The sequence below is a fragment of the Brachycentrus maculatus genome, unplaced genomic scaffold (genome assembly GCF_059751285.1).
Source record: "Brachycentrus maculatus isolate JH-2025_06_01 unplaced genomic scaffold, ASM5975128v1 h1tg001136l, whole genome shotgun sequence".
Taxonomy (NCBI): Eukaryota; Metazoa; Arthropoda; class Insecta; order Trichoptera; family Brachycentridae; genus Brachycentrus; species Brachycentrus maculatus.
The window spans coordinates 56,613-74,817 of record NW_028281832.1 but is presented as its reverse complement, the minus strand read 5'-3'; the positions used below and the strand labels follow the sequence as shown (position 1 = coordinate 74,817).

At 31.8% G+C, this 18,205-nt stretch overlaps 1 protein-coding gene across 1 annotated transcript in view; it reads left to right on the top strand.

Annotated features, from left to right (window-relative positions):
• LOC148299450 (sodium-dependent neutral amino acid transporter B(0)AT3-like) overlaps positions 1-18,205 on the top strand; it is a 57,091-nt gene that overhangs the window by 21,369 nt on the left and 17,517 nt on the right. The window contains exons 2-5 of the mRNA XM_088276078.1: positions 10,268-10,500; positions 13,329-13,550; positions 15,168-15,278; positions 16,811-17,052. Coding sequence (XP_088132204.1) covers positions 10,268-10,500; positions 13,329-13,550; positions 15,168-15,278; positions 16,811-17,052 — 808 coding nt within the window. The remainder of the gene's footprint in view (positions 1-10,267; positions 10,501-13,328; positions 13,551-15,167; positions 15,279-16,810; positions 17,053-18,205) is intronic.

Below are 18,205 nucleotides of genomic sequence, written 5' to 3'. Positions count from 1 at the left end.
ACATACGAGTACATAATCTTTACATACATCTAAAAACTATGTACTGTTTAGTGTTACCCCGTATACGTCAGTGTTGGCATATTAAATAGGGAGCTTATTCTGAATGCGTTGACAGATTGACATTGAAAAATTCATAGATCAATCTCGCCATAGATGTCTCTAGTGAAATTCTAGTGATTCAAGAAGTATGAAATTTATATATATATATATATATATATATATATATATATATATATATATATATATATATATATATATATATATATATATATATATATATATATATATATATATATATATATATATAATAAATTGTATATATAATATGTGAGGAAATAATTTTTTATGTGTAAGATATATACAACAAAAAAATTCATGCATAGGGAATGAAATTTATTCCCGATTTTCCCGAAACTCAACTGGAGGATAAAGGGGACATTTTCATCCGTTTCGCTCAGATGCAGATATGTAGATACCTCCCTTGCGCTTAGTAAAACAGTACACGGAATAATATACGAGTACACATTACAGACCCTGGCCTCAAATTGCTTTGGGAATTTGGAAACTTCTAGCAAGGCCACCTCGAGTTGTGGGAAGCACTGACATGCAATTTGCTATGCGCTTTGTAACGAATATTTCATTTATTGATTCGGCAGTCGCTTTGTGGTGATATATATCCGTTTTCTAAGCACGTGTCACCAACCAAGCACACTCAATAAGAAAGCTTCTTTATCTCACCAATAGATGTCTCCAGTGAAAATTCTAGTGATTCAAGTACAATGTTTCGAAATTGGATCATATTACCACGTTATATATATATATATATATATATATATAAATATATAAATATATATATATATATATATATATATATATATATATATATATATATATATATATATATATATATATATATATATATATATATATATATATATATATATATATATATATATATATATATATATATATATATATATATATATATATATATATATATATATATATATATATATATATATATATATATATATATATATATATATATATATATATATATATATATATATATATATATATATATATATATATATATATATATATATATATATATATATATATATATATATATATATATATATATATATATATATATATATATATATATATATATATATATATATATATATATATATATATATATATATATATATATATATATAACGTGGTAATATTTTCCTTTTGAAAATTAAGTGTAAATAATATGTAAAGTGGGTGTATAATAATAAAATAAACAATGTGTTGCTTTGTAATTAAAGTTTATTCTAAATTTATCTTTATAATAATTTTATATCTATCTATCTATCTATCTATCTATCTGATTCTGACAGTTAATTATATTATCGGAAGTCTTTTGTTTTCTTCTGAGCGACGCATGCGGCATATGGTGGTAGAACTGTTTTATGTAGGTACTTTTTGTAAGTACTTAATAAAATGTATAGGTAGGTACCTAGTTATTTTATTACATCTCCCCCCTTGGGGATGAAAATTCATAGTAAAATTTTCACTCGTCCTCCGGATCATCTTCTTGTAGTGAAGGGACTGGTATAAGTTTAGTGATATGATAAAGTTTTTTATTTTTTTTTTCTTTCTTTCTTTTTTTTCCTTTTTTTTTCTTTCTTGTTTTTTTTTTCTTTCTTTCTTTTTTTTTTCCTTCTTTTTTTCGTTCTTGTTTTTTTTCTTTCTTTCTTTTTTTTTTCTTTTTTCCGTTCTTTTTTTTCTTTCTTTTTTTTGTATTTTTTTTTTCTTCTTGACCCTTTTAAAGTAGACACAGTTTTTTTTCAATCCATTTGTTTTTTTCTTTTGAATTCCTTCATTTTTATTCTGATCTCTTAAAGTATCTTCTAATTTAACCAAATTTACAACTTTTAATTGTTCATCTGCATTTTCATTCAAATTTAATACTGGATTCCTGCTTAGACAATCTACTTCTAAATTCTTCTTTCCTGGAGTATAGTTTTTTCTACTTTATTTTTATTTTCATTTTTCAAGCACTGTTTCTGTGTTATTTGTATGTCTTCATTTTTATTCTGATCTTTTAAAATATCTTCTAATTTAACCAAATTTACAACTTTTAATTGTTCATCTGCATTTTCATTCGATTTTAATACTGGATTCCTGCTCATACAATCTGCTTCGAAATTCTTCTTTTCTGGAGTATATTTTATTTTATATTTTGTAGAAATTTTTTCCACATTATTTTTATTTTCATTCTTCAAGCACTGTTTCTGTGTAATTTGTAAATCTTCATTTTTATTCTGATCTTTTAAAATATTTTCTAATTTAACCAAATTTACAACTTTTAATTGTTCATCTGCATTTTCATTCGAGTTTAATACTGGATTCCTGCTTAGACAATCTACTTCTAAATTCTTCTTTCCTGGAGTATATTTTATTTTATCTTTCGTAGAAGTTTTTTCTACTTTATTTTTATTTTCATTTTTCAAGCACTGTTTCTGTGTTATTTGTTTGTCTTCATTTTTATTATTAATCTTATCATCCTCCTTTGTTTTAAACCAGCACGTTGCTTCAGAGTGATATCGAGTTCCCTTATTTAAATTTTCACAAATCTTACATGGACTTTTATCTTTAATTTTATCACTAGTTCTTAGATTTCCACGTCTTCTTTGATTATCTTCTAATCGTTTTCTTTGATCATCTTCTAATTTTTCTCTCTCACTCCGAACATATTGTAGTAATTGTTTTAATACATCTAATGTTTCATAATTCATTTCCAATTAACAAAATTGTCGTTTTATAACGTGGTAATATTTTCCTTTTGAAAATTAAGTGTAAATAATATGTAAAGTGGGTGTATAATAATAAAATAAACAATGTGTTGCTTTGTAATTAAAGTTTATTCTAAATTTATCTTTATAATAATTTTATATCTATCTATCTATCTATCTATCTATCTATCTATCTATCTGATTCTGACAGTTAATAATATTATCGGAAGTCTTTTGTTTTCTTCTGAGCGACGCATGCGGCATCTGGTGGTAGAACTGTTTTATGTAGGTACTTTTTGTAAGTACTTAATAAAATGTATAGGTAGGTACCTAGTTATTTTATTACATATATATATATATATATATATATATTTATATAAATATATATATTTATATATATATATATTTCTATACCCAATTTACGAAGAAATATATATATATATGTATATATATATATATATATATATATATATATATATATATATATATATATATATATATATATATATATATATATATATATATATATATTTCTTCGTAAATTGGGTGTAAATAATATGTAAAGAGGGTGTATAATAATAAAATAAACAATGTGTTGCTTTGTAATTAAAGTTTATTCTTAATTTATCTTTATAATATTTTTCTATCTATCTATCTGATTCTGATAGTTCAGAATATTATATTTTTTCTATCTGATGTCTTTTGTTTTATTCAGTGCGACGCATGCGACATCTGGGGGTAGATTTGTACTATATGTAGGTACTTAATAAAATGTATAGGTAGGTACCTAGGTATTTTATTACATATGACGATCGTAAGCCCCGTAAATGCCCAGATTTCTATACTCTTCTTCATGTATGTTGAGATGTCAAAGAAAAATACATAAAACTTTAATTAAAAATGCATAGATATTACCGCAAACTGACTGCTGAATCAATTAATGAAGTTGTTATGTTATTGTGTCCTGAAATTTCCATAGATTGGAGATAATCCAGATTTGTGAACAATTATTTGGAAACACTCATTAAGTAAGATTAACATAATTTTATTTAAATTTTATTTTAAACACTCATGACATACATTTTCCTACGTCACTCTTGGCAGTTCAAATCCACTCGATGCTAACGTCCGTCATAATAAATTTGTATCGAACAATTTGTACTGAAGAGACTCTCGGGGCTAGTGGATAGTGGAAGTGGTAGTCAGTGGCAGTGGTAATCAACTGTCATGCAAAATATTTCATTTGACAGCTGCAAGTTACGTGGACTGACGTTCGTTAGCTATTCTAAAACTAGGGATCGAGATCTCAAATCATTTGGCACAGGATTATTAACAGAACGTTACACATATAGCTCACTCCTTTCAAGAACGTCATAAATATAAAAAAATCGTCAATTTTCAGTTGTGCATGTTTTCCGGAATGCCCTGAAAATGTACTATATCCCAGCAAAAGAGGCATATTTTTAACTTAATATTTACCCGCCACAGGGCAGAATGTGTTGTTTTTGCATTTTAAAGAAAATATATTGTTATTATTTTTTTAATTATACTAAATTTTTTTCAAGTGGAGAAAAAACCTTCAGGTTTTACCTAAAAAGATCTGTCGCACAGTAAAAAGTTCAATAAGTGGCCTGATATTTATTTTTAATACATTGTATTATATATTTTAACTTTAAAAACTTTCTCATGAAAAATCAAGTTTTTTTATTTATGACGTTCTTGAAAGGAGTGAGCGATATAACATAACTTCAAAAGCACATAGGTGCACCCTATAGAGGGTGTTTTGGTTTTTAACCGGCAACATTGTTTCTACAGACAATTTGACAGTTGATTTGAAGTCAGTACGTTTTGCCATTTCACCATGAATTGACTGAATGACCATTATGCGCGTCGTGGGTTCGGTGAATGGGCCATAATCAATATTCAGCTTGATAATCTTTTTCAAAGTAAAATTTTGTTCACCTATGAGGCACATTTTTGGTCGAATGGCTATGTCAATAAGTACAATTGCCGAATTCGGAGTGGATAAAACCCAGAATCCTTTGTCGAGGCACCCTTACATCTATTAAAAGTCAGTGTTTGGTGTGCTTTATGGGCAGGTGGAATTATTGGCCCGTATTAAAAAAAAAACGTTTCCGACCAGAATGTTACGGTCAATGAAGATCGCTACAGAATTATGATTACTGACTTCTTCGTACCTCAGTTGAATGGCATTGATGTGACAGAACTGTGGTTTCAACGCGATGGCGCAACATGCCACACGGCGGGTTGAGGAACGATAAAAGGGTATAATAGCATCATATTTAAATAGATATTTATCCAAGTTTTTAACTAAATAATGGGGGTTTTCACACACTTTTGACAACCAACGATCTTGGAATCTAGGCTTTATAAAATTCGAACAGATGCTTACTTCTTTTCGAAATATCCGGATCTAAATTCGATATTTTGAGCAAAACATTTAAAATTGTACAAGAATTAGGGTATTATCAATCGGGAGGGATATCTAATTTAACATACTTAACCTATAATGGATTATGTAACACTCGTTTTGTGTTTATAACAGCAGATATAATCAATATTTTCATTCATCATTTTCTTTTGCAAAATTCGCCTTCGTAAAAACGTTGTTTTCGTAAGTTGGTAACAAATGACGTCACAGAAACGAATCTACACTACTACTATTACAGTTCAATAAAGCAGATACATAAAGGGATACACCCCATAACACACCCGATGATGTAAAATTTGATGACGTATCGCGGTGTCCGTTTTTCGTTTTATTAAAATATCTAAAGTTTAAACCTTCATATCTCCCTAAATTCTCTACAGATTTCAATAAGATTGTTACCGATTGTCTTGTGATTTTTTAATATTAATTTATTAGCCAATAATAATACACCATGAGAATGATCCATTGAAAATGATAGCTGTCTTTATTACGAAGCCGATCCTCGATCGAGCGGGAAAAATATTTCGTATTGTAATTTTCCATTGGCTTTACGAAATTTCATTGAAAATTTACGTACGGAATTTTACGATATTAGCAGTACCTGGCGTCAAAACGCTCCGATATTACGATCTAAAAATAGCCACCGCGCTGCAGTATTATAAGCCGTGGGTCTGTGTATACCTATGCACATATATATGTAGGCACTGGGTGCCTACCTACCCAAACAGTGAGTGAAGTTTGTGTGCGTGACGTCACCGGCTCGGTGATAGGCGGCGCCGACAGATGGCAGACGGCGCTATCGATCCGCATCCGGCTCGGAGGACCACCATTCATGGTTTTCGGTCTAGGGCGATTCAGTGAGGATGGAAAATTCTTCCAGATTGAAGTTGCACGTTCGTCGAGATATGATGCTATGTGTGCGTCTGAAACAGCCCTTCGGGTACCACTGGTTACGCTTTTCCAAACACAAACACAAGTATAGGGTGGTACAAAACTAATCTACGCTTTTCCAAACACAAGTACAGGGTTGCGCAATATTAATCACCCTATCGGAAGATGTTATAATTTTTGCAAATGGCGTCGTACGTCAATCGCATTTGTGAACTATGCATTCCAGACGAACAAGCTCTGATAGATGTCTCATATATCGATCATCTTTGAAAACTACATCTATAGCTATCCCAAACCCAAAAGCTTTATTTTTTTATTAGTAAACATTTATTTAAATCACAATTTTTACATATGTAGCACAATTTTTTTGCAGAGACCCCACGAAGCCACCTTGTGTGTCTTGTCGGTGGAGTTCTTTTTTATAATTTTTTTTATTGTTTTTAACGATTTTAGCCTAATATACACACAAAAAAGATTAAAAAAGTTAAGAATATAAACATTTTACAATTTTCATAAATTAAATCTTGATCATTTACCCATTCCTTTATTTTGCCTTGGCTCCATATTTTATTTTGACCTCTAACATCCGTCGGCAAAAAATTAAAAATGTTCGGAACGATGTATTGGAGTGTTCGACTCCCATATTTATTGTTAATTCTTGGGACTATCAACCCTTCGTTGTGTGTAAATCGTGTATCATGGTTGTGTACTAAAGGATTTCGATATTTTTGTCTAGTTTGTTGTTCAGCAATGATACTCATCCACAATATTCCACGTACCGGCAGTAATTCAATCAGGGTATTATCAATTTAGAGAGCGTGCATTTGCTGTTGAAGGCTCGTTGGCGTGGAATGCTTTTGAACTAGCATATTGTAACTGTAAGATTGAGTTGATCTTAAAATCCTCTTCCTTTTATCGCTACATCCCAATTTATCGACTGTTGGAGTCAGCTCTCCCCGTTTTTAGTTTGTAGGTCCTTTTATCATATACGTATAACGTCACCTAGGCCATGCCTTCGAATTTTTTTGTCTTTTTGTAGCATCCATGATTTGTTTTAAATCTTCTGATATCGTCATAAATGCGTAGTACCACATACAAAGGCAGTGGCGGTACTCCATCACTAGTGACCCCGACGCTACTAATTTATAATAAAATTCAAAGCATTTTGACTCTTATTGACAAGTGTCGTTGGGATAATTATCGAATGTCAGGTACGTCCGCTGCTTTGTGAAACGCGCGGGAAACACCTGAATGGGTCCTCTCCATAGAAACGAGCCTTTCTTTTGTCTCTGGTTCCATTTTCGAATTGAATGGGCGAGGCCGTTCGGCAGCCCCCCAATTTCTGCAAATTGTAAAGGGAGCCGTACAGATAATGAAGGCCGGCACATTTTTCGCCGACGGTTTTTATAATAGGTACCTACCTACGTACCTACGCAGTTTGTTTATATTACTGGGTTAAAAGAATGGATCATTTGCAGACGGGAGGAATATCTGATTTAACATAATCAACCTATAAAGGATTGTATTAGACTCGTTTTGTGTTTAAAACAGCCGATATAATCAATATTTTCATTCATTCATTTTCTTTTGCAAAATTCGCCTTTGTAAAAACGTTGTTTTCGTAAGTTGGTAATGAATGTCGTCACAGAAACGATTGACTTTGACGAAATTGAAAATCATATTTTCCGGCGTCTCCCAGAATGTAAAATTCAAGAGATTGAAGATTTATGCGCTGGTTGAAGTGAAGCCATTTTAGTTCTGTGCGAGATAGTGAAACATATTACAAATATTAAGAGAAATATTATTTCGAGAAATGAAAATACTTTGTGTTTTGATTCACTCACATTTTTATAAACCAACTAGTTTCGGCAACAACCTGTTGCCCTCTTCAGGGTTTAATTTATGTCATAAATTAAACCCTGAAGAGGGCAACAGGTTGTTGCCGAAACTAGTTGGTTAATAAAAATGTGAGTGGATCAGAACACAAAGTATTTTTATTTCTCGAAATAATATATCAATATGATCCACAAAGTTAATGCTTTCAATATTCAAAACATTAAGAGAAATTTTTACCTCGTGGTTTTATGCGAAATAATATGGAGGGCACAGATTAATCGATTGAAAAATAGTGCCAATTTCGATTCTCATACTAATCTGTTTGAGCCGGTTTCATTTCGCATTTAATAATGTCACAGAGACGCGTGTCAGACTGGGGGTCAACTGCAGTCAATTGCAATATATGAAGACATAATTGAAGTGCATCGAGCGCATTAATTACAGAGTTCAATCAGTGCAGCGATATAGAGTGTGCCATCGTTTTTATTGTGTTCTCTTACTTGTGCTTGCAGCTTTGTAAACAGGTCGATGGGTGTGAGAGGATTACTTATAGACAGTTTGAAATAATACCACTATTTATTAATATTATACCCAATTTATACTGGTCATTTTTTATTTGTTGCCGACGGTTGTTAGAGGTCAAAATAAAATATGGAACAAAGGCAAAATAAAGGCAAAATAATGGTCGAGAGTTAATTTTATGAAAATTGTAAAATATATATATTTTATTTTATTTATTTATTTATTTATTCAAAACATATTACATTAATTTATTACAATATTCATATATTGTAATATGTGAATGTTATATGTTTTGTATCATATATTCAAAACATATAACATTCACATATTACAATCATATTATTATTAAATATTTATTAAAACCCTTATCCGCACCCCAATGGTGCATAGGGCACTGTGTCTTATAAACGCAGTGTTATCATAATCGTTTTACACATGAAGAAAAGGTGATCAGCCCTCCTCTTCAGGTACCAGTCCATGGTAATATTGAATAAATATTACAGTGAAAAAATTACTTATAAATCATATATACATACTTATAATATTCCTGATGAGTAAATTCTATTTCTCATTTTGGGACATGGGATTAAGGTTAACAAGATTGGAACACAAATAATAAAGTACCTAATTTGTTAGGTACTTTATTATTTGATAACCAAAGATTTTTTTAGAGATTTTTTTAAGTAACCAAAGCTCATACATGGCAAAATATAAAAACAATAAACAGGTATATTATTATAAATCGGCATAAGAAGCATATTTAAAATAAATAAATGAGAAAATATAAAAAACATAAGGTAAAAACAAAAAAAGAAAATATGACTGATCACTACAATATTCTTAATTTTTATATCTTTTCTTTTGTGTATATTAGGTTAAAATGGTTAAATACAATAAAACATGTATTCAAAAAGAATACATGTGTGTGTGTGTGTGTGTGTGTGTGTGTGTGTGTGTGTGTGTTTTGGGTTGTGGTCCCTTGGTTAGTGTCGCGGACTCACTGCCACAATTTAATACATATTTCTAATAATGAGCCACCTAGGCTTAGTATTAGAAATAAACATATTATCATAAACTTAAAATTTTAAATACATGTATGAATAATAAATGATTTTTTTTTTAAATCGTACGAGTAAAATATGTAATAAAGCAGTAGAAACACCAAATATTTTTACTACTTAAGAGAATATAAAAAAATGCAAAACATATATACGGTAGTGTATTCGTATAACATTTTGTGCCTGATTTTATGAATTCATCATTCGTGAGTAAAATTTACGGTGAAAGAAACATGCTTAAAAAAAACTAGGTTTTTATTAATAAAGTTCTACTCGCGCCTGGAGGAAAAGGTTATGCAATCCGCATAGCGCAAATGCCACGCGAGTTGCATACCTAAATTTCCCGCATACCTTCGTAAATTCTCGGTTTTGTTTTCGAATTAAAGCTGTATTTTTCTATTATAAAATGAAAATAACACGAAAGCACAAACTCGTGAAATATTTAGAATTTGTTAAGATTTTTAAAAATTACTATGGATATACATATCGCTCTTTCCTTTCAACAAGGTCAAATGTCAAAAAACTTGATTTTTCAGGAGATCGTTTTTGATGTTTAAGAATATAGTAAAATGTATTAAAAATAAATATCAAGCCACTTATTGAACTTTTACTTTTTCAATTTCAAAAACACCGGTTTCGGGGCACTGCTTTATGCTATTCTTACTGTTGGTTTTCGATAACAATATGCGGGTTGTAATGTTAGTTTTCTTCTTCCCCAGGCGCCTTCCTGATCCCCTTCGCCGCCATGCTTATACTCGAGGGCGTCCCGCTGTTCCTGATCGAGATCGCCATCGGCCAGAAGATGCGCCTCGGCGCCCTGGGCGTTTGGAACACCATCCACCCCTGGCTGGGCGGTATCGGCATCAGCAGCTGCGTGGTCACCCTCTTCGTGGCGCTCTACTACAACGTCATCATCACCTGGGTGTTCTTCTACCTCTTCAACAGTTTGCAGGTGACCATTATTCACTCATTTTTGTGTTAATCTCCTTTGATTATCTGTCCTGGATGTTCTTTTACCTCTTCAACAGTTTGCTGATGACCATTTTTCACTCTTTTGGTCTTAATCTCCTTTGATTATATCTTCTGGGTGTTCTTCTACCTCTTCAATAGTTTGCAGGTGACCATTTTTTACTCATCTTTGGTCATAATCTCCTTTGATTATCTCTTTTGGGTGTTCTTCTACCTCTTCAATAGTTTGCAGGTGACCATTTTTCACTCATTTTTGGTCTTAATCTCCTTTGATTATCTGTCCTGGGTGTTCTTCTACCTCTTCAATAGTTTGCAAGTGACCATTTTTCACTCATTTTTGATCTTAATCTCCTTTGATTATCTGTCCTGGGTGTTCTTCTACCTCTTCAACAGTTTGCAGGTGACCATTTCTCACTCTTTTGGTCTTAATCTCCTTTGATTATATCTTCTGGGTGCTCTTCTACCTCTTCAACAGTTTGCAGGTGACCATTTTTCACTAATTTTTTATCTTAATCCCCTTTTAATTCTTTTTCCTCTGTTCGTGTGATGTCAGGTGCTCCCTGACGTCGACTATCACTTGAGAGTAATAATTGTCCTTGTCTTGGACAGCTCTAAACATCGCCTCGACGGTCCGATCTCGTATTTTCCCTATTAATTATCTCTGGTTATTGGTTTTTCACGGTGTTGTTTCAAAATTTAATACCGGTCTGCGAATACCTTTAGAAGACTAAAGATTTTGAAAAAACGTAGTTTGTAAAATAAAATTTAAACTTGGAAGATTTTGAACAAATGAACATGTTAATTTTTATTTATATTTTATATTATATATATATATATATATATGTAGATATATATATATATAATATATATATATATATATATATATATATATATATATATATATATATATATATATATATATATATATATATATATATATATATATATATATATATATATATATATGTGTATATATATATATATATATATATATATATATATATATATATATATATATATAAATTTTGGTCCGCCTCTGTAGTGTAATGGTCAGCACGCTCGGCTACCGTTCTGGAGGTTCGATTCCCAAGGGGGGTAAAATAAATACAAGTGATTTTTTCACGGTAATATTTATTCAATATTACCATGGTCTGGTACCTGAAGCGGAGGGCTGATCACCCTTCCTTCATGTGTAAACGATCAAGATAACACTGCGTTTATATGACACAGTGCCCTATGCACCATTGGGGTGCGGATAAGGGTTTTATTATATACAGATTTTTTTTTACTTAAAGTAATTTTTTTCTGTTGTCTTATAGCACTTATTTTTATTTTATTGCTCTACTCAACTTATAACTGTATACATATACTAAACATCTTATAACTGTTTATGCTTTTTTTACTTTAGCTCTAAATTGAGTCTGCCTATTAATCTTCTTAACTTTTGCCATATTTTATTCTTGCTGTTTACTTTTAACTCATTTGTTAAATTTTGTAATTGGAACGTTACAATAACCTGTTTTATTTGTTATTAATTATTCTAAACTTATTTATGTTAATGTTCTATTAAATTTCTAAATAAATAAAACATGTAAATAATTTATTCATTTATTTTTGATGTTAGTGAAGGGTTCGAGTATAGGCTCCACCTCTCACTGATCGACATTAAATTGAGAAGCGAGCTAAAAAAATGTAATGGATTATCGTTTTATGATTTATTATATAATATTATGACTAATAAATATCCCTCTGTCACAAGGGATTACCAACTACTCGAGCGAAAGCGAAAAAACGCAAATTTTGTTATTTCCTTATTTTTCTTTATTTTATTTTATAACAAGATACAAAATTCTGTATTCATTACTTTTGTTTTGTTATTTATCCTTTCAAGGACGGCTTTCGTGAAACGACTTGGGAATTTGTAATTTAGATTGCTTTAAAAGACTTGTCCTTTTTCTTGAATTTTATAAGATATGTTTTAATTATACGGCCTTAGAGAGGAATAAATTTTACTTCATTTTTTATTTTAAATAACTTATTTTTTTGATTTTTTAGCAATCATTTAGTGTTTGTAATCTAATTAGAATAAACTGACCATTTATTTTTGTCCTCAAGACGGGACATCTACCAATTTTTTACGTAATAGTATGTATATAAAAAAACTCGTATTTTTGTATTAATTATGTATTAATAAAAAGAAAAGGAATGTTGATAAAGAAAATAAGAGGAATAAATAATATTAATATGAAAAAAATATTGTTGGGTAATATATCCAAAATTAAACACGGTTAATGGATTGAATTCAGCATTATTTGCAAATCGCTCACTCCTTTCAAGAACGTCATGTATCAAAAATCGTCAATTTTCAATTGTGCATGTTTTCGGAATGCCCAGAAAATGTACTATATTCCAGCAAAAGCTGCATATTTTTAACTAAATATCTACCGCTACAAGGGAGAAAGTGTTGTGTTTGCATTTTGAAGAAATGGTATTGTTTAATTTTTTTTTTAAATATACTTAATGTTTTTCAAATGCAGAAAAAACATTCAGGTTTTACATAAAAAGATCTATTGCACAGTAAAAAGTTCAATAAGTGGCTTGATATTAATTTTCAATACATTTCTTTATATTTTTAAACTTTAAAAAGATCTCCTGAAAAAATCTTTTGAAATATGACGTTGTTGAAAGGAGTGAGCGATATATGATATGTGACGCGTCGTCTTATTAGGTCTGATGTACGCCTTGAGAAGCACCTTGCCATCTTCAGGGATGGATATTAATTAGTCACTAACGAGTCCTTTGTGTCCCCAGTCCCCGCTGCCGTGGTCGTCGTGCCCGACGCTGAACGGCACCGCCGTGGCCGAGTGCGTCAAGTCCTCGGAGACGGCCTACTTCTGGTACCGGACCACGCTGGACGCGGCGCCCTCCATGGACGAGCCCGGCGGACTCAAGTGGTGGATCGTACTCTGCCTGCTGCTCAGCTGGACGGTCGTCTTCTTCATCGTCATGAAGGGCATTCAGAGCAGCGGCAAGGTCGGGAACAACAACTGTTGCTAGCTTGACACGTTGACTGCCAGTGTCGGCCACCAGTGGCCGACACTGGCAGTTGTTCAAGTGCTTTATGCTTACAACCCTTGAACTGTCGTTAGCATTTAAAACTTTTGGACAGTTTGGAAACTAGAAGTCTTTAGGGATAGAACTTAAAACAAATCTAGATATAAAAAAAAAATGGAAACAAGTATTATCAGCTGGTGACGATTAGTATAAACGTATTCCACATTTCGCTCACTCCTTTCAAGAACGTCATAAATCAAAAATCCTCAATTTTCAGTTGTGTATGTTTTCGGAATGCTCAAAAAATGTACTATATCCCAGCAAAAGAGACATATTTTTAATTTAATATTTACCCGCTACAGGGCAGAAAGTATTGTTTTTGCATTTTGAAGAAAAGGTATTGTTTAATTTTTTTTTTTTAAATATACTAAATATTTTTCAAATGGAGAAAAAACCTTCAGGTTGTATCTAAAAAGATCTGTTGCATAGTGAAAAGTTCAATAAGTGGCTTCATAGTTATTTTTAATACATTGTATTATATTTTAAACTTTAAAAACGTTCTCCTGAAAAATCAAGTTTTTTGATTTATGACGTTCTTGAAAGGAGTGAGCGATTTGTGTAAGCTTTCGGTCTTGGAATATTAGGATTATTGCCAAATCACGTTGATGGCTTGAGAACGTTGTCGAGCTATAGCAATATAACTATAGCATCCAATGAACTATTCAGAAGCTACATGGTCCTAGACATACGGCAACTGTTCATCAAGGAAGCATTGATTCACTTCTGGAATAAAATGGATAAGGTAAGAACTCAACAAAATATTCGAACCCGGGCAGCATTATGTATAAACTATGTTGGCCCATCCGTTAAAACAAGTATTGCGCAAAAAACCTTTTCATTCCTTGCGCCAAAGATTTAATTTGCTGCCCGTAACCATTAAGAATTCCAATAGTGATCATATCTTTAAGAACAGTGTCCGTCGATGGTTGCTTCTCGATGGAAGGGACAAGGTAGAAAGTGAATTAATTAAAGTCCAGGTGTAATTATTTTATTGTAAAACCTTTATGTTGTAAATTGTTATTGTATAGGTATATTGTACGCCTCCGTAGTGTAATGGTCAGCACTCTCGGCTACCGTTCTGGAAGTCCCGGGTTCGATTCCCAAGGGAGGTAAAATAAATATAAGTGATTTTTTCACTGTCAAATTTATTCAATATTACCCTGGACTGGTACCTGAAGCGGAGGGCTGATCACCTTTCCTTCATGTGTAAACGATCAAGATAACACTGCGTTTATATGACGCAGTGCCCTATGCACCATTGGGGTGCGGATAAGGGTTTTATTATTATTATTATAAATATATTGTATGTAATGTATATAATCTAATAATAAAAAAAAAAACAAATAATAATAAATAATTCAAAAAATTGTGTTAACATGTAAGTATTTCGATTCAACACAGGCCATGCCATCCGTAATACATATAGTAAAAAAATATATGTAACTATAAAATAAATAAATAAAATATAAAAAAATAGAAATAAATATCGTTAAAATGGATTGATTTTAAGGTTTTAAATGTTTAATTTTGTTTCAGGTGGTCTACTTCACTTCGCTCTTTCCTTACCTCGTGTTGACCATCTTCTTTATCCGAGGAATCACCCTCAAAGGAGCCGGAGCTGGACTCATGCACATGTACACACCGAAGGTTTGTTATTTTCCCATGTCTTTTATCTTGGTCTTGTACCATTGTCATACTCATTGTCTTACAGATTGTCATACAGCATTGTCATATTCGTATGTTATTGCTAGACAGTGTCTTTTGAAGTATACAGTAAAGGAATTTTCATTTATGTTTTAACCCTTAACATGAGACTTGTTTCGATGTAGTAGCGTGTTCGGCAGTCCTTGGAGCTGCACGTCTTGTTACGCCCATTTTTTCTCTAGAACATATCGCTCACTCCATTCAAAAACGTCATAAATAAAAAATCGTCAATTTTCAATTGTGCATGTTTTCGGAATGCCCAGAAAATGTACTTTATCTCAGCAAAAGAGGCATATTTTTAACTTAATATTTACCCGCTACAGGGCAGAAAATGTTGTTTTTGCATTTTGAAGAAAATGTATTGTTTAATTATTTTTATAAATAAATTAAATATTTTTCAAATGTGGAAAAAACCTTCAGGTTTTACCTTAAAAGATCTGTTGCACAGTAAAAGTTCAATAAGTGGCTTGATATTTATTTTTAATACATTGTGTTATATTTTTAAACTTTAAAATCGTTCTCCTGAAAAATCAAGTTTTTTGATTTATGACGTTCTTGAAAGGAGTTAGCGATATGTTGATTTTTTTAAGGATGTATATTGAAAAAATGTATTTATATTTTTTTTTACTTTCAATTACTCTTTTCTTTTCAAAACCCTATATTTATGTCGAAGAATAGTTTATCTTTTTTCTTTACAAAAATAGTGCAAAAAATATAAGTTGCTATTTAACGAATACTTGGCTTTAACTTTAGCAACTTTAGCAACTTTTTATTTGTTATTATTTTTTTTTTATTGGAATACCAACAGAATATTTAACAAAAATAACGTAATATGATAAAATAAAAAAAATAACATTCCAATTAGAGGTTTTCTCTTAAGTAATCTAAAAATAAAAATAAACTGTCATGTACATAAAAGTAATACTATATAATAAACTTGCAATACATGTTTTTATCAAGTTATAGAAATTTTCTTTATCAACTGGTCAAATAGACATCAACAATATTTGTCTTAAACGTATTAAATGAAACATTATTGACGTCTATTTCATTAAGCATTACACTACCCATATCGCAGGCTCGATTTGAAAATGAATTTCGGTAGGACTTGTTGTGCATTTTAGGGATTTTAAATAAAGTTTTGTTTCTGGTCTGTCCAACCTACTTAGTCCAAAAGCGCAAAAAAAACGTACCTACTACAAAAAATGTCCTTTACTGTGTTTTAAGTATGGACAGCCGATTTGCCTCTTTTGTGATTTATGAATGAATGCTTTTAAAAAATGAAGAAAAAAAAACACTTTCGCGCTAAATCACTGTCTCGCTCTTTTAAATGTGTTTTTTATTTTAATTTTAATTTTTAGTGTAAACGTTTTTAGAAAGGCAATAGTTTTTTTATAGTCGTAAATTTTACAATGGTCCCGTATCATGATGTTTTGAAACAAGTCCCGTGATCTGTTCAACGTCTGATGACGCAGGTGGAGAAGCTGCTGGACCCGACGGTGTGGCTGGACGCGGCCACGCAGGTCTTCTACTCGTTCGGGCTGGCCTTCGGGTCGCTGATAGCCTTCGGCTCGTACAACTCGCCCAAGAACAACTGCGTCAGGGACGTGATCCTCGTCAGCTTCTGCAACGCCTTCACGGCCATCTACGCCAGCGTCGTCATCTTCTCCATCCTCGGCTTCAAGGCCATGTCCAACGTGGACAAGTGCATCGACTCGTGAGTCATCTTGCTTCCTTCTAGATTGGGTAATTTTAATCACAACTCTGTGAGTGTGTCCGAATCCTTACAACATTTTGAATGTGTACAAATACTTGTTCACTAATTATTATCTCCTATTAGGAGTTATTTTTTATATTATTTTTTGACATCTCAACATAGATGAAGAAGAATATGGGCATTTGCGGGGCTTACAACCGTCATGGTTTGGTTTAAGTGACATGATTAAATTATAAATAAAACGCTTGATTTTTACCACTTGAGTACCGTATAACAGGGCTACTTGAACTTTGATGTGTTTCTTGAGCCCAGTACAAAAAAATATTTAGATCTGTATTTGGTCTACAATAATGAACGTATTGACATGATTCATTGTTTCCCTGACAGGTGACACTTATTGTCACGATATGTTCATTATTGCAGTTAAATTTCTTTTTCGTACTAGGCTCAAGTAACACATCAAAGTTCAAGTAGCCCCGTTCTACGGTATCATATTTTTTACGACTAGTTTTGGAAACTACAGATGGTTCCATTATCAGGTTAAAATTTACCTTTTATATGAGTATTTGGATACACCGCCTCTGTGGTTTAATGGTCAGCACGCTCGGCTACCGTTCTGGAAGTCCCGGGTTCAATTCCCAGGGGGGGGGGGGTTTTTTGTGTTAAGTGATTTTTTCACTGTAATATTTATTCAATATTACCCTGGACTGGTACCTGAAACGGAGGGATGATCACCTTTCCTTCATATGTAAAACGATCAATATAACACTGCTTTTATATGAAACAGTGCCCTATGCACCATTGGGGTGCGGATAAGGGTTTAAAAAAATATTGGACACACTCAAAATGTATATTACATTTTCTATTGGTTTTATTTGAGTAAGATGAAGTAACACTTAAGATACGCAGCTTTTCACCGTGATTCCAGTCCGGTTATTGTCACCGCATACATTTTGTAGTGCAACAATTATTTGCGATGTAAGGTAATTAAGTAATTTTAATCACATCGCTCACTCCTTTCAACTACTTCATAAATCAAAAATCGTTAATTTTCAGTCGTGCATGTTTTCGGAATGCCCAGAAAATGTACTATATCCCAGCCAAAGCGGCATATTTTTAACTTAATATTCACCAGCTACAGGGCAGAAAGTGT